Below are 26265 nucleotides of genomic sequence, written 5' to 3'. Positions count from 1 at the left end.
AGAAGAGGCTTGTAAGCTCCTACAGGCGCTTGAGTTCGTATTCTTCACATCCACGCCTCCTAGCTCTCCAACGCACTTGCAGCAACCACAGTTGGTTAGCTTTAATCCCGTATTGTTTAACTATTTTGGAATAAATCATGTTTACTGATAAATATCGGTATCTTGCTATGGATTATGGATCAAATGCTGCCACACCTTACATGGATTGAAAAAAGTGCTGATGCAGGTAGAATTTTTTCTCCCATTAAAGTCTATTATTTTGTAAACTGTAGCTCTTTATATATTTCTGAAAGTCAAATCTGGTTTTATAAGATTTTGGTACTTCATCAGCATGGGCTTGTAAGGAAAAGCTTGCTGTCTGGTAATTAGGTTTATGAGGCATATGATATACCTATATAACTTTTTCCAGGGTTGTTGTTGCGTCGCAGCACCAACACCCCGATGAGGTACACCAGCATCATTAGTACCACCAACGTCCCAGTGCACACCAACAAGAATAAGGACGGCACCAATAGCTTAAGCACAGCACAGCAGCACCAGCATCATAACACACACCATCATTCTGCCGGCACCAGCAGTATTACAGTTCCACCTTCGGCCTCAGAAGGCTCTCACGTCCGCGCCTACAATATCATCACAAACTCCACTAAGATCGGCAAGCCTTTCACTGTATTTAAGGTGAGTTCATAATAAATTTTGGTTATAGAGTACCTAGGCAATGAGCAGTTTTTAATTTGAAAAGTAGTCTATTATAAACATATACATTATAATTACTCCGGTTAAGGAATTTAATCAAGATGTCTAATTGTACCATTCCCTGCTCATAAGCTTGAGTTCTATTCAGGTACACATTCCCACAAAATGGAACTTTATGGCAGCTTAATTAAAGGCACCTCTGTTCACGTCTTGACTATGTAGAATCACGCTTATTAAGCGAAATAGAATTGTTCTTTCTGAGTATTCATGCAAATGCAATCTAATGCTTAGCGTAGGGAAAAAAAGTACGTTAATTGCTAATCATCAATAGGACGCTAAAGTGGTGATAAGCAAACTAAAACGAAAAGGAAATGTAGATAGTAGCGACAACAAATTTAGGGATGTGATGCAACTCCGCTTCTGACCGAAAGAGTTAAGTTAGTTAGCTAGAGTTGAATGACGGAACGCTTAGGATTTGTTCTAAAGTTGCCTGTCTGTGTGCAGTTAGGGGAGACTGTGTACAGCGGACCAGCCACTGGTCTTTGTTGTGGTGCGCGGCCGGACGATGTAGCCAAGAGAGCTGCTGCTCCTCCCAGCCCCTCCAGTGACACGGCACATCATCACCCTCAGTGCAGCTTTGATCCGGCCACGCACCACAAACACCACGCTCCGCTCGACCATCTCACCAACGGCAAAAGTTCTCACTCGAAATACTTCACCAGTTCTGCTCCTGACGCTCCACTTCTTCCTGTTTCATGTTCTTCTAACGGGGCCGCCAATTTCACTCCCGCTTTTCCTCTCACTTCCTCATCTTCTTCATCATCTGAAAGGACTACAATCAACGGAATCGTGACTGCCCAGGAAGCCACAGACACAGTAGTGAATAGTTTACCTTCGCCTCACTCCACCGATCCTGGTCGTTCATTTGAAGCTTCGTTACGTGAATTGAACCTTACGTGCAGCAATAGGAAAACGTCGTTACTGACAATACATGGAGGTCCCTATTCTAAGGAATTTTCAAAAGCAAGTTCAGTTGCATCAAACTATGCTAATAATGTCAGCCCATCACATTCGGTATCTAATGAATCAATAGGTTCGTCTGATTTGAGATCTTGTGGCGTGAGTTCTCCAGCTGATAATAATAACTCAAAGGGTGTGGCTTGTACACTGAACGGAAAGGTTAGCGACTTGATTCTTGGAAGAGATAAATCACGTGGAATAGTTTCCGGTTGTAAAGCTGGTCCTAAATCTCGCGTGCAGCGCCTGTCTGAAGTTTCGCCTACTCCACAAATTCTTCTCCCGAGTTCTCATGAATCATGTATCAGCTCGACCCTTGATGCACAGAGTTCACCTCTGGTTGGCATATCGGATGATCGCGAGTTGATCAATGATACGGAGACTGATTCATCAGAAAAATGCATTATTGAAGTCAATGCAAGCACCGTAAGTGAGAAATCTGATGAAAAAACAACTTGTGACAGTTCTTTGAAACGTGACGATGTAACTAACAAAAAACAAGTTGACTCGGAAGTTGAGAGCTCTGCCCCCGATCTTAGCAGTACAATTCATACAGAGAACGAATTGCATCTTGAAAATAATCACTTAGTTTGTAGTTCCTCAAGTTCCCTGGAAGAAACAAACGAAATTTTGAAGGACGACCGAGGTGTGTCTCTTTTTCATGAGAACTCTATCTTCAACACGGAAACTGAGTCCAAATCGCCAGAGTCGATTATTGCTTTAGCTGAGGACGATCCGCTATTAATAAAAGCAGAAGAAACTGCATCGATATTAACCGTTTCTTCCAGCGACTCCAACTCCTCTTATCATTCCCCACAGAACGATGTGAATGAAGGTGATAATGGTGTGGTTATTGAGAACTTGGGCGTGACCTCCACCAACGACGAGTCTTCGAACTTGGGAGAAGAAGTATCTACTGGAGCAAATACTGTCGAGACCGCCACTAATAACGCCACGGATCTTGATTTAACTCCTAGTAAAATAATTGCTCCTGTCCAGCCATTGGTAAATCTTGGAGCCAAAGTAGAATCTCCAAGAGTTGAATCGAAGCCAATACATTTAACCAATAGTTCTGAATCTACGAGTTTTTGTACAAAAACTGATACCAAGGGTTGCAATACCGCAGTTCTTGCCAAAGTTGCTGGTCAAACTGTCAAGTGTTGCACAAGCATTCGACGATCTTCCCGCACGTCGCCCTCAGTCACTCCCAGCACATCGCCTCTAGGCACCCCGAGCCATTCACCGTTACCTCCTGCTGATCCCTGCGAGGGCAGCCACCGGGAAACAACAGCACTTGCTGGTGTTTGTGGAAGAGCTCTACGTAGTCGTACTCTGAACAACGCAACAGTGACCGAAAAACTCGACACTATTGATGAGGAAGAATCTTTAATTGCTAATAGAGATTCTGAAATCGGTCTTTGTTCCTCTAAAAATTCCGAGCCTATCGAGCCTAAAAGCTCTAAGTGTTCGGTAAGTAATAGTCCCAGCACGTCTGAGAAAGCCAATAGAGTTACCAAAGTCAACACTTCCTCCTGTACTAATCGTTCTAAAGCCGTTGTATGTAAAACTCGTTCTTCCATTTCTAAGTCAGGCCAAGCTACAAGCAAGAAAACTGATCCGCTAGATGATACGAGTATTACATCTTTATCTTTAAAACAATCTGAATGTTCTATTGCTTCTGAAACAAGTGAAAGGTATGCATTAAACGAAGATATAAATAGAGTTAACGATTCATCAACTTCATCAGGTAGATCTCTTCCATGCAATGATGAACTCAACACTGACCTAAGGTCTGGTCGAAACCTCCGAAGAAAATCAGTACCTACACCGTGCATTTCTGTAGTAAGTACAACTCCTTTGTCTACTACTAGCCACAGTCCTAGTCGTCGCACGACCCGCAGCTTGAGCAGTGACTGCGTTGACTTCAATAACGAAAATAAATTAGCTTGTGCGTCCAAACTTCATCGCCAGTCTTCTGTCATCCCTGTTGTTGCTGTCAGCAGTTCACCTACTGTGTCTGTTGCCACGACTTTCTCGCATTCTGGGGCTACCACCGTAGTTAGCTCATCACATTGTGCTACTAAAACTAGGCATCACTCATCATCGCTTACAGCTGCTGTAAGTTGCACTACTGACAAAGTTTTTGTCGATGATAGCAAGTCAGTGAAGACGCCCACGCCGTTGTCAGGCAGTGGAACTCCACCACAAGAGATGGTCCGGATTATTCAGGATCATTCGGATGCTTTTGACTCCTTTTGCAGACGACGAGGCAATCGATCATCACGACGCCTTTGCAGCTCCGACGCCTATCTTGATTGTGAAAAGCACCAACAATATACCAAGCTTTCAAATTTGCGTAAAAATTGTCGTTCAGAATGTTATTTTTCTGAGTCTGAAGAGAGCTGTGGCGGTATTGAAGATGGTCACCCCACCGTACGCAATGGCAGATCTACTGGCCATGTCAGGGCAACTCACAACCTGGGCAGTAATGGCTTGGGAGTCCATTTATTTGAAAAAATGGCCACCCGAAACGCCAGCAAGGGTGCGAATGACTCGTGTGGCAATATCGACTCCATCAGTCATCATGAAAATACTGGAATAACCTGTAATGGACAGGAGAGTGTGCGCCTGCGGTTAGTAAATGGATCAGTTCCATTGCGTGGGCCTTCTAACAATAAGCATCGCAGTCACCGTTCTGCTTTAGCAAGCGATGACTCCGACTGTAGCAGCACCATATCCAAGAATAATGGATTAGATAATACAAGTGATAAAGTAGATATAAACTTATTGCTGGAAATTTCTGTCGCCGATAGAGATAAATTCGAGAGAAAAAAATCTATGCGACGCAAGAAGAATGCCGATTGGTGTTTGATATCAGAGACAGAAAAAATTATAAACGAAAAAGAAGAAATTTTGAAAAATAAAAATCGTCCAGATTCCAGCTCCGAAAATGAGGATGAAGATGATGAAGACGAGGACCGTAAACCACTTAAATCACGTCGGCTTGAGTCACGGCTTCCTTCGAAAAATTCCATCGATCAAAATTCGTCAGAAGATTCTGATAGCAATTTTTTTGTACCTGAAAGAAAAAAGTCTTGTCGTAAAGGTGTTGGGAAATCTATATCTAATGATGAATCTCTTAAAAAAATTAATAAAAATACCAACGATACCAAAAAGGAAAGTAAAAATGAATGCATTAAGCCAGTGGAGTCGACAACTCACTCCAGGGATACAAACTCTACCCCTGATGTGTTGCAATGTCACCCAAGGCAACAGTGTCAATCTGAAACAACGGCGCCTATGAGTCGACCCAAGGGTCGCCCAAAAGGCAGCAGGAATCGACGTACTATTTATGATCTGACTCGACTCAATGAAGATACTGATGATGACAATTTTTTCTCTTTTCCTGTTAATTCTGGTCTTGGTCAAAGTCCAGTGTCGGTGCTTTCGCGCGATCGTCGCGCATCTCGCTCCAACACAGCAAGGCTGAGTACTTCGGATCTTCAAAATTCAAGCGGAATTTCAAAGAAGAGGCTTTCAGATGCGGAACGTTTTTTGCGAGACAATAGGGAATATTACCAGTTTCCTGAGACCAGAGAACGACTTAGAAGAAGCCATGATCGAAGTGATGGAGAAAGAACGCGTTCTGAGGATGTCAGTACGCCACACCCTATTGAAGAGGAACCTTCAGACAGCAGACAAGAGAACACCAAAAAGACTAAACGAGGGAGACCTTCTCCAAGCGATGAGAGTGTGAAAACTACGAACAATCTATTGTCGAGCAAGTCCAACGCGAGACGAATTATTCCAGGCCGAGTTACGAGAAATCGATGCCGGTCAAAATGCAGCGATGATGAAGTACAAGAGGATGAACACCATGACTCCAATGATGAATCAAATGATAAGTTACCCAATGATAACCTTGTCAATCATTCACAGGATAAAGAGGAAGAAGAAGAAACTTCTTTCTCTGATGGAGGTCCCGTCCAAAATGTTGTACCCTTGTGTACATCAGCAATCGATAAAATAGTTTTTTCATTTGAACATATTCCTGTAGCAGAGCCCTGGTATAAAACTTACAAGCGTCAAATAGATGGCGACAATTCCAATGAATATCATAAAGAGGAAGAAGCTCTTCGCTTCGTGTTGCCTTATGAAATGCCCCGAGAATACTTTAGAGATCACCTCGCAAGAAGAAACTTGGCAAATAAAAAGCGAGCTGATTTAGCAGAGTTGGCCCGTAAGAGTCCTCGATGCCATGCTTCTACCTTGGCACTTTTCAGTGATATTCTGCCGGGAAAAAAGAATAAGAGCAAACGTCCAAAGAGTCATAATGGTTTGAAGGAAGAGGACCAAGGCACGTCCGATGGCACCAGCACACCTGGGGGAGACTCTAACTCGCAAATTCCACTTACAGAACACTTTGAAACTCTTGATGATTTTATAGCCATCGAGCATTGTATGAACGTGTTTTTACGTGCTGCCCAACAGAACAAAGAGTTACCATCAATGGAAGAACTGAAGGACGACCTCTCCCGTGAAGCGATTTTAGGCATGGACAAAATTTCGCTGAAGGATGAGAGTGAAATAAAGAATGAGCCTGATATAAAAAAGGAGCTACGAGAAGGGAACAGAAAGGTCAAACGCGACTTGAAAGATAAGGCAAAAGAAGAAACTACTGATGATGAAGAGCCTGATACGAAGAAAGATGTTTCAAGACGGAAGAAGAGAAAAAGACTTTGTTCCAGTAGCAGTATTATGAGCAATTGTAGTAGAGTAATCAAAACTGAAAAATCGGATATTAAATTGAAGACGCCCGCAACCGATCCAATTGAATTTTTAAAAGAGTTGAAACTCGAGAATGATCCTCTAGCTCTTGAAGTTGATCCGTACTTTCTGGTTGAGATGCGAGAACGAGCAACGGACGGTGATTTGTGCTCGTTATCTGGTACTTTAGATCACAGTAGTGTCGATATTTGTACAAACGCTAGTATGTGCAAATGTGTAAGCGTTCCTCAGAACCAGTGTTACGACGATGTCTCCAGCGTTGACGATATCACGGAAGCAAGTTCTGAGTGTCTCTCCATTGTTGATTCTGAAAATATGGATGGTTCAAGTCTGGGCAAGTCACACATTAAGAAAAGAAGAAAAAACCTCACCGGCTGGCCCAAAATTAAGAGGAAACGCCTCACTCCGACCGTGCCGACTTCCGAGGACAACGACAGTGCCTTGGGCTTCGACGATCACATATCTAGGAAACGCATGCGCTCAGCCAGGACCGATCAAGTCTTGGGCTCTACTCTGCAGGAGCTTGATAGACGAGCGTCGCCGAGGAAAAAGCCCCTTGTTGTAGATGCTGTTCCTCCTCGTCTCCGCAGTGCCAAGTAAACATCGCCCCATCAAATGAGGCCAGCTCACTCCCACTTCTGATACATGTAATGAATATGCGTCTTGAATATTAGGCTTCATTAGCTCTTACGTAATTCTGAACGGTGTTGCACCGACGCGTTATTCGCCATCACACAATGGATTTTTCCCTGCAGTTTAATCCCAGGTGGAGTTTCCTGGAAGTCGTTTTATTAGAGTGCGCGGCATTTACTGGCCTAAGCATCGGTGAATTTCGTCCACTCCTGCGATTGATGTGTAAGAGGGTGCGTATTTAGAGGTCCGTCGAGTTAAAAATTCATAGGTGTATTTTGATTTACGAATTATTTCATTCGCACCTATTGCCTTCCTAGTTTGCATTCCATGTAAAAATGTTCAATTTATAATATGTTGCATTTTTTTTCATCAGCATGGGGTGTGGGCTCGTCTGTCGAGTCGGCCTTGTATTCTTTTCTACCTAGAGCGCTTTGTGTACATTATTTGATGTGTGTACAGTATTTCGATGATAGAGATAGTATTACAAAGGTCGTCGTAGTGTACATACATTTCTAGACGTCAGGATTATTGTTAAGTCATAACTTATTGCAAAAGAAGTGGGTAAAATTTTCATTTTAATACAAAAATACCATTGGAATGTTCGAATCTATGTAGCGACAGCTATTTCGTTTGGGCGTCAATCACGAGAACTTGAAATTCTCAAAGTTTTTAATAGAAAATATAATTTTTATTTTGGTTATTAGCATTGCCGATCACTGACCGTGTTTATTTACTGATCAGTGCAGAGGGCTTGCTAATAATTCCATATTCTTGTTGAAAGTGATTATTCAAAGCGAAGACTGCATTTTTTGCAATAACATTGCAATATGTATGCTATGTATATTAGATGGAGATAGTTTAATTATATCTGATATGATGTAATATGAATCGACTGAATTATGAAGCTTTAATCGTTTTTTTGCCACTAGTACTACAAATGAAATTGTTTGGCTTGCGAAATGTTGTAAAGAAATACAATCAGTGTTGTGCATATGTTAAGTAAGGTTCAGTTGCTGCAGTGTGGTATCAAATAAGCAAGTGCACGAATTATGGAAATTAAGGTGTTCTTAGATCCTTGTTTTTCTATGAGGTCGTCTCGGTTTACTTTGCTTCTTGTTTAATTTGACAGATCAAACTTAGTTCTCTATTTATTTTTAGATTATTTATATGGATTATTTCGATAAGAAATCACGGTAGTCATTTTAATGTTTAGTGTTTCTATAGTCGCACGGTTCTCTTCTATCAGTGATTTTGATTGCTAATTTGATTAGCTCTCAAAGAATATTCATTGCCTGCCCTTATATTCTATTTGTTAAGCACTTTTGGTCTATTAATTGAGCTGTGATCTATTGCTCTATTGTGACCAGTATTTCTGTTGAAAAAAACTTGGCTCTTTGTAGGTCCTTCCTTGCTTCATGCTTTTTTTCCGAATACGTAGGCAATTTTCTTAGGTTTCGTTTGGTGATTTTCGTTGTAAGATTATCACCTCAAAGTATTGATATTTCTTTGTTAATGATTTGGACCGGGGTAGTAATGAAGTGGCAATATGTCCGAATAAATGCCAGTAATGCCTCAATGTTACTGCTTTATTTTGTCAGGTCCACTTCTCATCATGGCAAAATTAATTTCGAGGGATTGATTTGTCCTTTTGTACAGTCGAGACTTTGTACAGGACAGGTAGATGTAGGTTTTATTTTATCCGTGTATAAAACAAATACATGTCACTCGTCTAAACGCGACCGAATTTTCTACTCGTTATTTGAGCGGTTTGTTCTAACGTATATGATATAAATGATACGGAGAAGTTAATGGCACATAGAAATAACAAAATTTATTGTCCCGTTGGCAAAATCTTGTAAGAGTTACAAAAAAGTCAACTACTCAGCGGTTGTTAAAAGTCGTAACATATTTAATTCATCTAAAACCATTAAATGTACCATTGGCTTCCCGTTGTCTTGATGATTTTATGGCAGAAACGATTGTGTGCGAAAAAAATTCATCTTGGTTGAGTGATTGGCTCACATCGTGAATAAAACTTTTGATTAAAAAGCATGATTTATTTAAAACACATTAATATGGAGTACGGGAAAGAGGGTCACAAATGAGCCAATTGCGAGTCTAAATAAAGAATGATTCCGAGGTAAAGACTTGGAATGCTGTGGTGAAGTGCTTATTGCACTACTCCATCAATTTACGGAATAACTGATCATCCTCAGCATACTGCATGCATCATCTTGAGTGATGCATTAGTCGCCAGAAACTTTAGAATTAGCTTCAATTCAACTCAAGCCTCAGGGATGCAATCACGTACATGAACACCAAATCATTATCGTTTGTGAAGAGAATATGATTGTCATATTGATATGCGAACTTCTTAGTTTCAAATACTGAAAGAGAGTCACATTCATGAATTTATACGGCATCTTTACTAGAGCTATCTACCGGGCATATAGTGACGCTATTTATGTAACTACAAAAGTATAACTTTTAAAATGTACTTTGATGCGATATTATCAAGCCACTGAAATTAGTTAGCGAGATGCTATTACTTGCCGGACAAGCAATTGCGAGACGTGACATGTATGGTGTCGTGGTTGTAACCTTGTCTGAAATCTGTTGTCGATTCCGGATCGTGGTAGGCCCACAGTATCAAGAATGATACTATGGGCAAATGGCCGGATAGGTTACTCTGACCTCGAGCACTAATAGGAGGAGGTTATGGACCATTTAGGGCTACTGTTTACTTGATTGATCGCTTGCACACGACGAGTGAACATTACCGCGAATAACAGGCATCAACTTATAATTCATAATTCAAGAAACACTCAAAAAAGGAGAGAAATGTCAAAAATTACATTATACATTCTGGCCCTAAATTTGAACGCAAGGAGTGAAAACAAACAATTCATTGATCGAGAGGGAAATTCGACAGCATTATGCATTTCAGCGAGCTAATTACTCCCAACGATGATTGCTACAGTAAATGATTGTTTGGGCCAATGCGCTGTGCACTTCACCGGTGGCAAGGAGTTGTCTAGAGGAAGGATGAATTTGAACCCGTAACGAACGGAAAGTACGTAGCACCGATACGGAAAGTCGATACTTGGAAAGTGCGCATTGTTATTCTTCATCCATCCACATTGGCGTTCGTCAAAACAATGTAAGATCACCGCACATACTATCAGAGAGGCTACACAAGTTTCCAGCAATTACTGCATAGATATGTAAGAGTCGTCTATTACAGAGGCTTCTAATTTTTCGTATAAGATTTAGGCTCATATAGATGAGTTGCAAAATAGAACAACTGAAGCATAAATGGTACAGAAAGATAAGCGCCAAAAGTTCAATTATAATGCGGCCAACTGAACCATCAAGAAAGCTGGTCACTTGCGTTTAAAATTTGTGAGATTATTGTTAGGAAATAAATTCAGCGAGCATGATGAGCACGTTCATAACGCCATTCAAAACGCAATCGCGCAGACTTTTGCACTGTAAAAATAGATCTTCAGGAGAGGAATTTCATCAGAAAAACAAAGGAATTTAAATTTAAATAAGTGAAGAAATGGTGATTCGTAAGCGATGTGAAGGCATCAGTATAAAGTATAAACCGAGCTCGAGTTTTGATTTAAAATGCGGATGAAAGTCAACCAACCATCTATATGTATAGCTCAAAGAAAAGAAAACTTACAAAATTAACTAATTGGCTTTTATAAATGTTAAAACCTATCAAATTTCCGAAGAATGATCACATTCTTAAGTTCCTCCATCATCGCTCATTCGGCCTTCAATAGCAGTAGGAGTGGTGGAAGTCTTAGCGATGCTCTCCTTCGTTTCTTCTCGCTCAGTAGCGCGCGTCTTGCCAGTTTCGGTGTTGCACGTTTCCTCTTTATCATCGGGGGAATCACATGTGGTTTTGTAGTCACAATTCTGTTCGTCCGTCGTCGCGGGTTGTTCCAACAGGACACTCGTTTCACATGCGCAAGATTCGGCTTCATTCCCGCATCCGTCCTCAGCGATGGCGACATCGCAGGTCAGGCGAGCTGATGACTGCAGGCCGGAGAGGTCGATGTGGGGGAGCTTCAACGAGCCTCGCTTGGGCCGCCACAACATTATGTCTTCTTGCTCCTCCATCTGCTCATCGATAAGTCAACATTAATATTTTTATATTAATGTGGGATTGCCGATGTATATTCATTAATGGCGCAGTATACTGCAATTAATAATAATGATTAGATGACACTCTCTGCGATTTATAATATGAAACCTACAACCCAAAAATATTGTTTAATAAAGACATTTCGTTATTATTAAAGAATGAAGTTGGATAATTTGAAGGTTAGTCAAACGCGGAACTTTCACTCTACTTACGATATATCTATTAATATTCAGAGTTAGAGTGTGTTGAAGCCTGGCTCTGGAAATGTACAGTGACTATATGAGCTCGTATCTACGATGTCTATCGTGTCTGGGGTACTATCAGCAGGTGAAATTTCACTATTACATGGGTGAGACGTAGAGCATTGCAAAACGAAGTAGAAGAACATTGGATTAAAGTAATACTATTCTATTCCTAAATTTAAAATTCATTTCCTACAAATTTTTGAACGGGAGTTCAATGTGACTTCTTTACTATATGTTCCTGTGAACGTATCTGTCACTAACATAACTTTGGGTTGAAAAATTCCAACCAAATTCGGATGATTGATTAATAAAATTTCTTTTCAGCCAAATCCGGATGCCTGATTACTAAAATTTCATTGATTATTCATCCTGAGCAACTTAGGGTTAAGCTGCGAGGCAGGAAGAGAACAAGACCTCTTTATCTTGTCTATCCTTGTAGCAGCGGTCAGCCCCGGCGGCGGCGGCGGGGTGGCGCGGTGCTTCTTGATGAAGGCCCAGCATGGAGAGGCGGCGCGTGGTCTCCGTCAAGTGAGGTGCGTCCTGTGGACCATGGAACCTTCAGTAACAACTTGCATTATCACAGAGCTCAGCCACTTGGCTTTAGAGTTCTAGATTTTCTTCGAATGCCAATAGACCATAAAACGGAGAGAAAAATTAAACTGCGAAGAACTACGGTGAAGTGAAACATAAATCATTACATTTATTCAAACTTCCAGATATTTCAGCTGCTCAATTACAACAATTTCGGCATTAAGTGCTTAGTAACTTGGCTCAGAATGGCACTCTTCACTGTATTTCTGACAGATGGATTGTCCGTTGAGAGATGAACGATAATTTGTACCAACACAAAAAAATTCAACAAACCTGCACGGCAGGTTCCGACGCAGTTGCAGGAGGGCCAGGAGAAGGAAAAGGTCGACGTGCATTTCTCATCCCCAAGACGAGTCTGGGCGACGTCGATGATTGGTGTGGGATTGATGAGTGAATGGAACGACCGCTGCTTCCTTTAGCTAACTCCTCGTCACTGCTGCCGTCCGTGTACAGCTCCTCGGAGCTAATCCAGCTCTCTTCTTCCTCCTAATAACCGGCAAAAGATTCATCAGAACTCAATCAGAGATATGGGCACGCTAGCAAAAATAAATGATTCTTTGCACGCGTGTCACCAGGAGAGACACCGCAATATGATACTATTTTCGGCATATACAGTGGGGGGAAATAAATATTCGTACACTTGAAAAATCGTATTTTAATGTATGTAAGTACACAAACTGAACAGGAGAAGTGATTTATAGTATGTATAGAGGCGCATTGTATTCAAAAATAGCATCAATAGAAATTAAATCTCAATGCAACAAAAATTAATGCAATTTTAATTTCTTTTGATAGTATTTTTGAATACTATGCGTCTCTATACATAATTTAAATCACTTTTCCTGTTAAGTTTGTGTACTTACATACATTAAAATACGATTTTTCAAGTGTACGAATATTTATTTCCCCCCACTGTATGTAAACTTGAATAGATTTGCATTTTTCCGTCAAGATGATATGATTATAGTACTCTAGGACATCCTTAAAAATCAATACCCTCTAGCGAATGATTTATAAAAGGCGTGCAGCCGACGCTACGTATGTTTTTCTCTTCTATTTTGCGATGTGTTTAAAGCGCATGCAATCGAAGAATTATAAATCAATCCCATCACTATAAAACAACATTCATCATTTAACACAATAAAACTTGAATAGATCAGATAAATTTCAGAAATATGGCTAAAATACTGATAAAATTATATTAGCATGTAACTATTTAGTACGACAGATAATGAAACTTGCATCCAACGCCAGTTGGATGCAAACAATTGATGGAGATGACAAAATAAATAGAACTGTGTCGATAAGTTTAGTTTCCCGATTTGGCAGGGTTATTGATAAAACTTGCCACAGAGTTCAATAAACTACATAAGCGCCAATCCATACACCAAATGGAACATTTGAATCGACCGCAACGAAGAAATGAAACGCGACTGTTACAATTCAAGAGTCCTACCTAATTAACAACTAAAGAATATTGTTGGATTGTTGGACAATGTTTGAAAACACATTATCTGGCTCGGATGACTTTGTTTATTTATCACTATGGATTTCAATGGCTAGTAGAGTATTAATTTTATTATTACTACAATAATGGTTACATCAATTGTATTTTGATAAACTAGCCACAAAGTTTGTGTGACCATGATAGAGTAAAATATATAAATATATATAACTTCGTCAGACCCGATACTCATTTCTAACGTCACTCTGCTCTTTTATACAAAGAAAAATTTACAGTTAACATGAAGAGACAACTCTGACTATAAATCGATGGAAAGTGAATCAAGCTCACCTGGAGCAACCTGGCCACCTGCAGCTGTCGAGGCTTCGCTTCCGTGACCGCTGCCGCCATCGTCCCGCCGCAGCGAGATGCCACTGCACATTTAAAATATCTTGTGGGATCGGGAAATAACTCTGACACTCTCTCACACAAGTCTCAATTTTTCCAATTGGTAATAAAGGGTGGCTTGTGTCTTCTCTACCTCCAATCGTAAATAAAGGATGATAGCAGGTAGGTAAACCACGAATTCATATTAATATCGAGTTAAACACGGAATGCATACATGATTGATAGGACGGATAATAACGACACGAGCAACCGAATGTCGGAGTAGCGTGAAGTCTATCCGAGACTCGCGACTGACTATAATTGCCTACGAATATTACAAGCACTGTGTGTGGTCTCCAGGTCAAAGTTCATATGGGCTTTCTATCGTGAGGTTGGTGTGCGCAAAAGTGATAAATGATGAAGTTTAAATGAGAAAAGAAGCAAAAATGCTGGAAGCTGCTCAAGTTTCAAGATGTGTTCCTGAATTCTACGGCATGTATAGCAACGGTCACAAGCATATCATCTTGATGGAGCTCATCAGCGGATAAGATCTAACCAGCCTTTTGCGTAGGGCTCATCAGATCCTACCCACGATTCTAACCATCTTTCGGCGTCGCTTTATGGCTCTCCACAGAAGCGCCGTTGAGTATCCAAGATACACACGTGTGTATCTGGGTGGTGGGGCGCAGCACACAGCTCGTGGTGGGGCGGCAATTTACAATGCTACTTGACTGACATGATAAAATTATAATGAAATAATATATCGTCAGAAAATTTCGTTCGTTCTAAAAATTGAATTTCCTCAGGAGAACAAGGTCACATTCGCTCCATTGATCAAAGTAACAAACGCACTAGAACATGCATGGTTTAAAATGAAGTGTGAGCTTAAACATGTTATTCTCTTCGGTAATATTGACATTTTTTCACTGTAAACTGTGTTCTCGTCAAGTACTACTATGACACCAAAACTCACGATTTACGTTCGCCGCAATAAATTATTTGAACACGCTGCCTTATTTGAAAAAAAAACTCATTTGAAATATTCTACGACCCTTTGGTAATGTGCTATCGAAGTAGCCTTTCTGAGATTACGCAAAATATTTCTCTTCGCGGATAGCATTCATCACTATTCTTTCAAATAGTAATTATAAATTTATAACTTTTGAGTGACAGAAGAATGTTCCCTTATATAGTATTGTTTATCGAGATTAATTTGGTAACTTTTACTATAAATAAATGAAATAGCAGAACGAAGATGATGCTTTTTTTGCTATTGGCATTCGAATAGAAATAGGCCCTCTGGCTATAACAGTAGTGATCGAGGTCGGTGTCAAAATATGATGCAGACATGGGCCAATGTTAGCTCTATTTTACGTGAATATTAACTAGGATTTATTTATGGTATTTTGAGCTTGCATTCAAACGACGGAAATGTACTTCAGTGATTAAAATTTTTTTATATCATGATATGCCTAATAGGTACCAGTTTGGATCGTATTTTCATAGTATAAAAAAGTTTATCGTGCTATACTAATTTCGAGTTGAGTATAGAAAATTGGCATAGAATAAGTAGCGGTATGAAGAAACTGAGTATGGTAGGTTTGTAATATAATATTATTGACATTGCAGAACAATGTAATATTCGATTCTTAACATTGCAGAACATCCACTGCATTTTGCGGGCTTGAACTCGCAACTCGCTGCTTCAAATTTTCTATTCAAGGAGGCCGGGCTTAACCGCCCGGCCTCCTCGCTGATTCTGATCAGAAACTGGCGCACAGAGCTGGGATCGAACCCGCGCCTCTGCTCCAATCTTGGTACTCTGAACTTTAACCCCTGGGCCACATATGTAATTAATTGATCGGATTAATTAATGACTTGGATCGGAAGAACTCGCGGGTGTGAGTGAAAGAAATGTGTTCAGACTCCATTAGGCAAACTACGGGATAACTATTTTGAGCTGAATTACGAGTTAAAAGAAATTTTCGGACAGCAACCTCTCTACAGCCGGGCTGCTAGCTGCTGAACACAATAGGCTGAGTTGCGGGAGCAAATTCAACTCACAATCGACTCCTCTTAACGTGATTTCGTATTGACGCCGCAGCAGTTGAGCGTCTTAATACGCAGTTCGCTTCAAAGGCATAACGCAAGAGGGGCTTTAATGGACCTGAGACCGAACATGAGGAACTTTTATTCCACACATATTCTTCTCAGCGTCACGTCGAAGCTCAGACCGCGACAATTAGCCTCTTCGAGGCTATGGTCCTCGATAGTCAGTACTTTAGGGCGTGAGGTGCAGGACCTAGGATCTCCTTTGCTCTTTGGCTTTAGTTATATTGTTATTTCTGCCCTCTGATTAAGAGGATCAATTAATATTTTCCATTATTTGTTAGTTGAGACATGTAAGAATGAACTGACAAGTTCCTGTAAATTGAAAAACGTGCAGAAAAAATTTTCTTGGTGTTCCTTTCATCCTCCCTAAACGCAAGGAAATTTTGAGCTCAATTAACAGGAGCGTATATAGCTTCTTCGAATAAAGCTCATGAGTTCAAAACCAATTCGTATAGTACGCGGCAAAGTTAGCAAGCCTCCTAAACAATTTCTGCAACGAAGATGTGTTTCTTGTTACATGTGCAACTGGGTCCGTAATATCGAAATTATATTTACGAGGTCGTAACTCCGTCAACCACAGAGGGCTTTCCAGACTAAACCCACCAACCTTAAACCAGACATCAGCCGCTATGATTGTCATCAGCCGCTGCGGATCTAGCTGACTCGGTTCTCAAACTACTGCATTAATAGAGCAGATTCTCAGAAAATCCCCACGGAAAATCTATCGCACTGATAACTCAGGGTTGACAATAGGATATAATCATTACTTTTCTAATAAAGTAGTAACAGAGAGAAATATATTTTGATAATTATGCGCATAGAGTTTCATCTTAAGAATCCCCCAATTTGCTGCAAGTCAATTCTTTTCCGCCAATGTAACACCAAAGAGAAAATCAAGGCTTATTGAAAAATGACATCGTCAATGCACCGCTCAGTAGCATCCTTTGTAACTGCTCACTCAGATGCAAGACATCCGCTCGATTCTGTAAACGACAAAAAAGTTTAGCAAGATAATAGCTTATATAACTAACACTTTTGCGTGGTCCCACAAGCATATTCTGACGCAACAAGTCGAGAATAGACATGATTTCAACAGAAAAGTGAGATAAAGCTCAACGAAACATATATATGGACATATTCTGTTCAGTATTCCAGCTTTCGCATTTAGAGTGAAAGCTGAAATCACATGAGATAGTAAGCATTGCTTTTAAAAGTGGAATTTAATAAGTAAACTTCAATAAGTATGTCGAAATAGATTTTTCTCGAACAGATCTACCGTACAGTAATTATGTGACGCCAACTTAGTTGAACTTATCTCTGTGGCAAACGAAGCACTCACGCATATAACTGCGTATGGCGTGGCAAATAAATACTGCAATTCAAGACGCATTATGTTCGGCGCATGACAGGCAGGAAGTCAGTAAGAGGACAATGTATCTAGGCTTCTCATTATGGGCTGCATGAGGTTTATTTTTAGGGCTCCGTAACGCTGCAGTCAGTCGTTAAAAGCTTCCTTTAGGGCCAAATTAGGGAGGTCTTTGCTTGGTCAGAGCGTGACACTAAAATGCAAGCAAACTTGTCAAATGAGTACAGTCATCCACGAGATACGAAGATAATTCTAGGAAAGAACAGGACTTCGCACCTTAAATCAGTAAAATCCCATGTTGAATCGAGGTATCGGATAGGAAAACTCAAATAATGAGACTATCATTACATGAATCGCTTAGAAATAGTAAAAAAAGCAAATTAAAAACAATTCAAACATTAGAGATTACCTACGTCAAAGGAAACCTCATAACACTTTCAATACTCCTCATAACCAGCGAGCGAACACACGTATACAAGGGCAAATGAGGCAGCCATGATAGTTAAGAACTACAGAGCTTTATACGCATTTCATATTGTACCACACGAACAACTTTCACTTCGCAAATTTCGTCATGAGCGTTCCATCAGTTGAATTTTGTTTAGATAGAATGAACTTCAGACTCCGAGGGTCAATTAATACGTATTGAACGAGGAAACTCTGAATTCCCATAACATTGAACGACTGTAATTGCGAGAAGTTTCTCGGTCACCTCAACACGCAGCAAATAACCGAAAACATTCTGCAGTCATTTTTTAATAACTTGTTTTCAGGCCATAATAAATCAACATAGTAAAATTAGTCATACAAAATCGACAACATTTACGGTGATGATATCCATCCTTCTGTGCGAAATAATATTATAAAGCTATATTATAATTCACGAAAGCTTAATAAACAACGTTAGTTGAACCTTCCCACACGCAGTTTAGTTATGAAAATTTGATTCTTCCTCGGATAAGAAACGGCAGTTGGGTTTATGCAGTACAAAGAAATGTTGATATAACACGACGTTGATATAAGAGTCTTAAGTAAGCTGCGTTTGACCATTTCAAATCCTCCGACACGCGATAAGGTTCAGGAAGTATCGAAGCTGTGTATATTTGAATTATAGGATAAGATTATGATTAAATTATCTTGTAATATGGTAAACTATGCAGAGAAAGAAGTGCTCAACGGTAAGAACAAGCATATCTGGAACTAGTTGTGATCATTCCTAAACAGTTATTGTAGAAATTATTCCATCCAATAAAAGAAAGTTTCGCTCTGATTATTAGAACATTTAATTTCATATTGCAACTGTGCTTCTTACTACTTGCCATACCATCCATACATATAACACTATGCAAACGTTTGGAGCCCTGCTTCTCTCAGATTCACTATTCAATGTTGCAATTAGAGCGTCGTAAGAAAACAATGAAAAGTATGTTTACAAACTGAAGCAATTTAAGGAGCGACTTGTTTGCCAGGCAATGTATATGTGATGCTGGTCTGGGCTTTTATTAGACGCAATATTTAGTAACGCGCCGTGCGATGCACGAAAAGCGAAAGCTTTATTTGGAAGAATAAAGTCTTTGCCAGCGCTATGTCTATTGACGTTCGTTGATACGTTAGGTATTAAAAGTTACCCAAGGGAGTTGATCCGTTTTATTTGCTAAGACTTCTCGTAATCTAAACTTTACGTTTAGTGTTATTAAGTATAATTGGTCGAGAGCTAAACTCGTGAAACATAAGCGCTAAGGTCTCAACGGATGCGGTGAGACACGTATACGCTGCCGGCCGGATGTGCCGAGCGGTATCCTAGAGCCACACAAGAAAATGGATTTCCCACGATGTGCCCATCACGAATGACTATGACTCGACAAATGAAATCAATCAACTGAATTCTTTATACATTTTTGATGATGTCAATATGCATCAAATGATGCGGTGCACACGAAATTCACTTCAATTTTTTTAAAGCATCTGCTGAAAAATGGAACATATTGAAATTTACACACAGCTTACAGTTATCTGCAGATAACCAGCAGAAAGTACGTTACAGATTCCACTAAAGCATAATTTCTGTGATGTTCATTTAAAAAAAGGTGCTAGTCTATAACACGAGCCCAGATGTCAACAGACAGCGACAAAGCTGCAAGCGTTGCCAGATACATGCGGCAACCTTGAACCTGCCGAGCAAACGATCTAGAGCCACGGCCGAAGAGGTCGCCTAGCTAGACGGCCTGCTGCGTCGCCGAACTTCGGCCCAGCCAGCGGGACCTCAACGATGCACAGCATCGAAAATACCGTTTATTGCAGTCAGTCAAACGTGCTTACATAAATAAGAAAAATCGAATGAGTATCAAGTACTCTGAAAGCTATGCAGTATTGACAATATAAATTTCGTTCATCAATATATTTTTGGCGTCCAATATTCAATGTTAATGGAAAACTCTGCTTGCAATCCGTGCTGGCGTAAGTGTGAACTTGGACTTAGAGAGGCACCAACTCTTTATTTTTTTTAGAAACTAATGAATAAAAGTAGTATATATATACATAGGAATAAGACATGTAAATTTTGTTTTACCCTATACATACTCGTGCACACGTTTCCTTTCTTCGTCCGTGTGTAAGCTTTGTTACGACTTTGTCTAACAAATTATACATTTTATTTTCACCAATTTCCTGATGCGATTTTACCGGGCGCATTCATACAAATATTTGCACATGGTGCATTTTTTTACGTAAGAAATGAAATTAATGTGACTCGAGTTGCTCGTAACGCGGTAAAAAAAATGAAAGACAACGAGTAAAAAGTATCTATCTTACAGGGAATCATTGCCAACATGATGATTCCAGACATTAATGCTGGATACCTTAATATTAAAAAAAAGTAATGAAATGCCTAAACAGAATCAGGAGGACTTATATTTATTAAAAAAACTTGATGGATCTCGAGTTCACCTTGAGCTTCAGGAATATGCTGATTTTCAAAAATAATAAAAATAGAAAAGGATACCAATACGAGAGCAAAGTATGGAGACAACAAGAGTGCAGTAGAAATAAAAGTGCAGTTGAAAACGTCTCAGCAACTTCAACGGACGTTGCATCAGTCAAGAATAGCCTCGTGTGTGATCTCACTCAAATAAACTTGCATGTCCTGTATAAGGCGGGAAAGCCCGATGAACGACAAAGCAAACAGAGCTGAGGAAAAAAATCATGAAAGCCTAGGCATGAGAATCTCGGTAGCGAGCTAACTTACAGTATGAATCCAACGAATAGTAAAAAAATTATTACAGCAAATTGAAGCATGTTTATTAAATATATGTAATATGAATAGCAAAACACAGTGATCAGAAGCAGGTACGTGCAACTAACGTTAAATGAGCATGTTGCACCTAATATTAACATGTTTATCGCGTATTGGTACAAAAGCGTACCGAACGCAATATTTGACGCAGTTTCGATAAAAGACACATAACTTAAACACATATCCTTGAAAAACCGATAAGAAACTGCAGTAATAAACTAAAGCAGCAACCACTGAAAGCCTTTCACAATAAGGGAATAGTGGTGCAACCGGATACGCGGAGAACGTGTTAAACGTATCTAGTAACCATGCACCATATATTTGAAAGCGCTGCCGGATGACTGAAGTATATAGAAGCAAAGACCTGCCTAATAAAGTTACAAACCAGTTTGGTTCTAGAAGCAGGCACAAACAAACATCGGAAATACATAAATAAAATCGTAAGAACTGCAAGGAAAGTTGTCAGAAACGTTAGACGGTGCCACAACTTTGTATGGCGGGAGTGCAAGATTGCGCAGTGAAGCAAAATGGGTTTCGGAAATGTGACAACAAAAATCCGCAACGTCACAGCACAGCAAAGGCAGCGATTGCAGCTTAGTCGGTTGAGAATTGAGATTCCGCAGAATTCAAAAGTTGAGCAAGAAAAAATGTATTTAGCTAATTATGTTTTTAATTTTGTCCTATTAATGCATTTCCTTTGATTCGAACTTAAATTTCAATTTAAAAACACATTCAAAACTTTTCATAAAAAGTTTGAAGACCAATACATGAAGCTTATCGTCACACACATTATTTTCAAGACAGAATTACCGATACAACGAACCATAGAAGTCACCACGAAATTCTTTAAATATTGACATATTTAAGGGACATTCCTCTTCAGAGACGAACGTTCTGAACGTACCCTATATCCGATCCCATTAAAAAAAACGTCGTCGTCAAAACTTATAATTATATAACGAGGATCTCTGAAACATTAGGTTTGGACGTTGACGATATCGAAATTAAATTCTACGTAATGAGTTATCCTTTAATTCAGGAGAGTGTACAAAACTCTTACATATTACATAAAACTATAAATAATTAACTACTTACGTACACCGAGCACAGCGAAGACGCACATCTTGCTCGCACTTTCAACAACGTTTTTCAGTATAACTCATCACTCGGCCAAAAAATATTTAACCTTTCCGTCTACAAATGCATTAATCGTCGTCCATGATATTCGTGTTCAGAGGCCTTGTATAGCAACAGCAAGTTACGTCATGTAGCCAGGAGCTTGAGCCAGTACCAGAGGCACTCCTCAAACCGGATTCTGAAAATGTGCGTCGTAAATTCAACATCCAGCCCGAGTATGCGCATAAGACTTATCATGTCATTTAAAGAATCTGATAAAACTTGACGATCGACATCATCCGCATGCAGTTACGATTGACCGAGTCCATCTTACCAATCAGCAGGACTTTGCGGTTCAGCGGTTCAGATCGTATCACTGATATGGGATTAGAGAGGCGAATGCTCATTGCGGTTATGAGAACAATGAAATCCTATTGCAGAGAAGTCAGATGAAAACATAGAAGATGTATACATTAAACTATTTGACATTCATCTAAGTTTCTTGTCATTATACAAATACGAATTTTATAGGAAGAAAGAAGACAACCCTAACATTTTAATAATTAACGAGTTTACTCAACATCAACTATTGTTATGATAGACGAATCAATTAGAAGCCAAATATAAATTACAAAAATTCGCTCCATGATTCCAAAGACACGATTATAAACCCATGTAATTTTGAACATCTGATCGTGATGAATGCACATCGAAGGAGAAACTAAAATTTGAAACGCTGGTAAGCACAAAAAAATATATACTAAAACTAGTAACAATTTCTATAAACTTGTAACTTATCAGCAAACGCCCACATCATTCCGTGAGACACAAGATTTGGATCGAAGTATAAATAATAAAGAACACCCGAGAGTCGCGCAATGTCATGCTTTAATATGAGCAGCTAATCCAGATAACAGTTCAAAGTACCTATAAATTCCGTACAAATTCAATCATGTTGTTTTGTCGACTTATGATAACACAAAAAAGATCACCGCATGAGTGTATCGTGAAATACATACACAACAGTCAGAAAAACACTGAGCCCATCAAACTGCGCAACGTACGATCATCAACCAATTAATTAAGCCGAGGAAGCAAACATCTCTTCCAATTAAGAACATTCTTAGCGCTCAAATGGCTTCGCGAGTAAAAATCTGAGAAAGGGTCGAGCTGATTTCAATTCGATGCTACATGCGCCCGTCAACTTTATAGGAAAAGTAACTAGTTTACCCGCAAAGTCCATGAATTGTCCTGAACTTTCAATCATCCAGAATATTGCAAAGTAGTCGGAGCACTAAGGAAGTTCAAAGATGTAAAATCATACCGGTTATAACCGGCCTTCAGTCTGACAGAACGCCAGACAATACCGGCAAAAATCTTGCAATTATAAGCCAACGTTATAACAAAACAATTTATTCTGAAGGAAATCGATATGATTCGTGATAGTCATAATCTAATCCGGATTGCCCTCTTCCGAAGCTAACATCCTAAACTTAGATTGACGAAGCCTAGAAACGGGAGTAAAATCATAAGAATGCATTATATCATACCTTCAATGAATCACTAACAAAATAAAATAAATTTTGGCTGGCTTTCCAACTTAACACGCGGTTAAACACAGGGCCTTTCTTCCGCACTAGTTGAATGAAAAAACTGTTCAGCAAGAAAAAATTGATCACACGAAATCACTTCAACAAAATTAATAAACAAAAACAATATTTTAACTGAATAGGTTAAGATAAAGAATGCAATTTGTTAGCTATAATGCACATAATTCCCACTTCCTATCGAACGTTTCAAAGACTATCGAAATATAAATTATTTAAAGAGTTTAGTGAGTAATATACTCTTTCAACCGCGTGACTGCACATAAAATAAGCCAAAAAACCACGATTCTCTTATTTTAATAGGTTTCCTGATAAAAATCTTAGTTGACATAACAGTCATGTAGCTATTGGTGTTCCATAGAACTGCATTTCTATCCAACTTCTGTCACCATGCGTTCAACGCGATTAAAGTGACTCATCACGTTAATCGTTTCACGTTAATCCTTTCCACATGGTCTTTGGCCTCTAGAATTGCTGGGATATGAGCAAGGAATAATTTGAATTTGGATATCCGCTCCTGGATTTCTGACAACAATTTTTAGCAATCGAAAATTCTAAATGTAAGAAAATACCTAATCGTCAAAGCCCCAAGGGAACATCAATATAGGGAGCGACCTTCGCTCGGATATTATGATATGACTCAAATACACCAGATTTGTTGTAAAACGACTTAATACGCCAACAGAACGGTACTTACATTTACATAAAAACTGAAAGGATTTAAACACTGAGCTTTAAGCGACTCCTTCAAATAATTGAATTCAAGAATTTTACATACCGTATAGGTAGGTACTTCAATACAAGGGCGCGCAGCTTCTTCAACAATTCCATGTTAATAAACGGAATGAACCAACAAATATTCATGGAAAAGTTATTAAGTCTTTAGAATCTCTGGGAAGTAAAGAAAAGAATTGCTTTATGTTAGCTCAGTCCAGTCCACGATATTAAATTAATACAGCCAAAAACTCTCCTTCCTTGGAAGTGAGTGGAACACCATTTCTCAACACCGAGTCAGGCTCTAATAAGTTCGTCAGACTCTATAGTTTGTAAGGATTTCATTGGCGGTCAGTAAGTGGCTACAACTGTCAATAATATAATAATAATATATAATGGCAATGCCAATTTGTACCTGGAGTGACGTCTTCATCTCGGAAGCTGATCAAGCGTTTCAGTTGGTAATTTTAATGCCATCCTATTAATACAATGTTTATTTCAAACCGCACCTAAAGAATACAATACTGTATGTTACAACACAAAAGAAAAGCAAAGCGTTCGCAAGGAAGAAAGTCTCGTAAGTTGATGTCGCGCTCATCGAGACCAGTTCGGCTAATTTACACATAAAGACACTTTTCGGCAGGTCGCCTACGAGATCAACGTTATGTATTCAGGTTGCAAAAGTTAAGTGAGCTGGTCATAAATAATTTATAGGGATGTGGACTGATGTAAACAGGAAATGCGTGGAGCAGCTTCAATAGAAGCTCTATATCCTGCCCGACGAAGGACTAGATAGAAGGTCAAGCAATCGACATCATCTGCCTTCGATCATTGCGATCATCTGCCAGCAAAGCAGTAACTGACAATTTATAACCATCAACAACATATATCATGATCTGAAAAAGGTTAATGCATTGCTTCATCTTTATTAACAAATGTAAGGTTCGAAAAAACTTAGAGAAAAATTAAAGATTACAAACATAATTAGTGTTTAACGCATAGTTAGTATATGTCCCGTTGTTTAGTTTTCCGTATTGACCATTATTTACAGAAAAAATAATTATATAATAAATTAATCATCTTTTACCCTAAATAGAAAAAAATAATTTTGAAACAAACTAGGCTTACCGTCAAAACGAAGCTCGCAAGCCAGGTGCACCTATTATAACAAACAAAAATTAGTTTAAAAATTGCAAATTTATTCTAATGTATTGATTGACAAATTGCCCCCACAAACTCTTCTTTACAGTCTCTACACATTTTTCTTGTGAATGAGAAGGTTAGGAATGTGCGTTCAAGCGGCGTTGTTCGTGTGAGATGCGATTGTTTCGAGTCCTCGAGACGAGTTCGTTTACATCAAACTTTGGCGAGCTAATCGCGAGGAAAATTCCTTGAGTCAAGGAATTCGGTTCTCCTTCAAATGGTAGGGAGAAGTGAGCGCTGTGACTACGTATAAAATGAGCCGAAGTTCGCGGCAGAGGTTCTTCATTCCTAATTGGGAGCTACACGTCACCCGTCACGGTCTGCAGTCTGCGGGCGTTGTGACGGGAGCGGCCATGAGGCCGGCTGCTTCACCAGTTTTCGAACATTCAACGGTCGCGAGAAAATAAAACTAATCGATACAGCAAGTAAGTTCTTGTAAAAGTGTCTACAATTTACAAATGACGACAACGACTTCGCTACATTTCTGTGCGGCCAACATTAACGTAGCAATCGAATCCGCCGTGACTATATTACGGGTCAACACGAGAAGCAATTGGGCGCGCTGCGATTATAAAGGCTAATATCGAAGTAACGTCAATAGTACGGTCGGGCAAAACAGGGGGCCAATACGGGCACGAGCTGGCAGCAACGATACAGAAGTGAAAGCCTTCACAGTTATTCCTAAGTCCAGCCGTGAACAGTTTTACGGCTGTGTAAAACTTGTGTGATTTTTCGAAGGGGTGAGACGTCAGTGAACTCGGAACAATACGGCCGTCATTACTGTAGAGGACCATCGTGATCGATACGGTCGCGGCATAGCAACTGTTCCACTTTGCTGGAATAGGACATAGGGACTACCGTTCTACGGCGAAGTAGGAAGGTCGAACAGGAGATGGCG

The 26265-nt window shown here is 39.6% G+C and overlaps 2 protein-coding genes across 2 annotated transcripts; one reads left to right on the top strand and one right to left on the bottom strand.

Moving 5' to 3' along the window:
* The first annotated feature begins 1 nt into the window (after window position 1).
* LOC108666372 lies at window positions 2-9183 on the top strand. Its single transcript, XM_018153230.2, has 3 exons — window positions 2-94; window positions 410-678; window positions 1201-9183. Exons 2-3 carry the CDS (start codon window positions 442-444, stop codon window positions 7099-7101), a joined length of 6138 nt encoding a protein of 2045 aa, XP_018008719.1. The 5' UTR covers window positions 2-94; window positions 410-441; the 3' UTR covers window positions 7102-9183.
* Window positions 9177-25317, bottom strand: LOC108666374. The gene is made up of 5 exons (XM_018153232.1): window positions 25293-25317; window positions 13922-14004; window positions 12400-12612; window positions 11950-12075; window positions 9177-11265 (listed from the first exon to the last, which is right to left on the bottom strand). The coding sequence occupies exons 2-5, from the start codon at window positions 13979-13981 to the stop codon at window positions 10888-10890; spliced, it is 777 nt and encodes a 258-aa protein (XP_018008721.1). The 5' UTR covers window positions 13982-14004; window positions 25293-25317; the 3' UTR covers window positions 9177-10887.
* Window positions 25318-26265: the final 948 nt, after the last annotated feature.

Source organism: Hyalella azteca, unplaced genomic scaffold (genome assembly GCF_000764305.2).
Source record: "Hyalella azteca isolate HAZT.00-mixed unplaced genomic scaffold, Hazt_2.0.2 contig12949, whole genome shotgun sequence".
In the NCBI taxonomy this organism is placed as follows: Eukaryota; Metazoa; Arthropoda; class Malacostraca; order Amphipoda; family Hyalellidae; genus Hyalella; species Hyalella azteca.
This window is presented reverse-complemented; position numbering and strand designations above follow the sequence as displayed.

Coding starts and splice junctions, on each gene's coding strand:
- LOC108666372 (XM_018153230.2), top strand. CDS start 442: ATGAGGTACACCAGCATCATTAGTACCACCAACGTCCCAGTGCACACC. Junction 679..1,200: donor AGCCTTTCACTGTATTTAAG/GTGAGTTCATAA, acceptor GTCTGTGTGCAG/TTAGGGGAGACTGTGTACAG.
- LOC108666374 (XM_018153232.1), bottom strand. CDS start 13,981: ATGGCGGCAGCGGTCACGGAAGCGAAGCCTCGACAGCTGCAGGTGGCC. Junction 12,613..13,921: donor AGGTGGCCAGGTTGCTCCAG/GTGAGCTTGATT, acceptor GCCGGTTATTAG/GAGGAAGAAGAGAGCTGGAT. Junction 11,266..11,949: donor AGGATAGACAAGATAAAGAG/GTCTTGTTCTCT, acceptor ATCGATGAGCAG/ATGGAGGAGCAAGAAGACAT.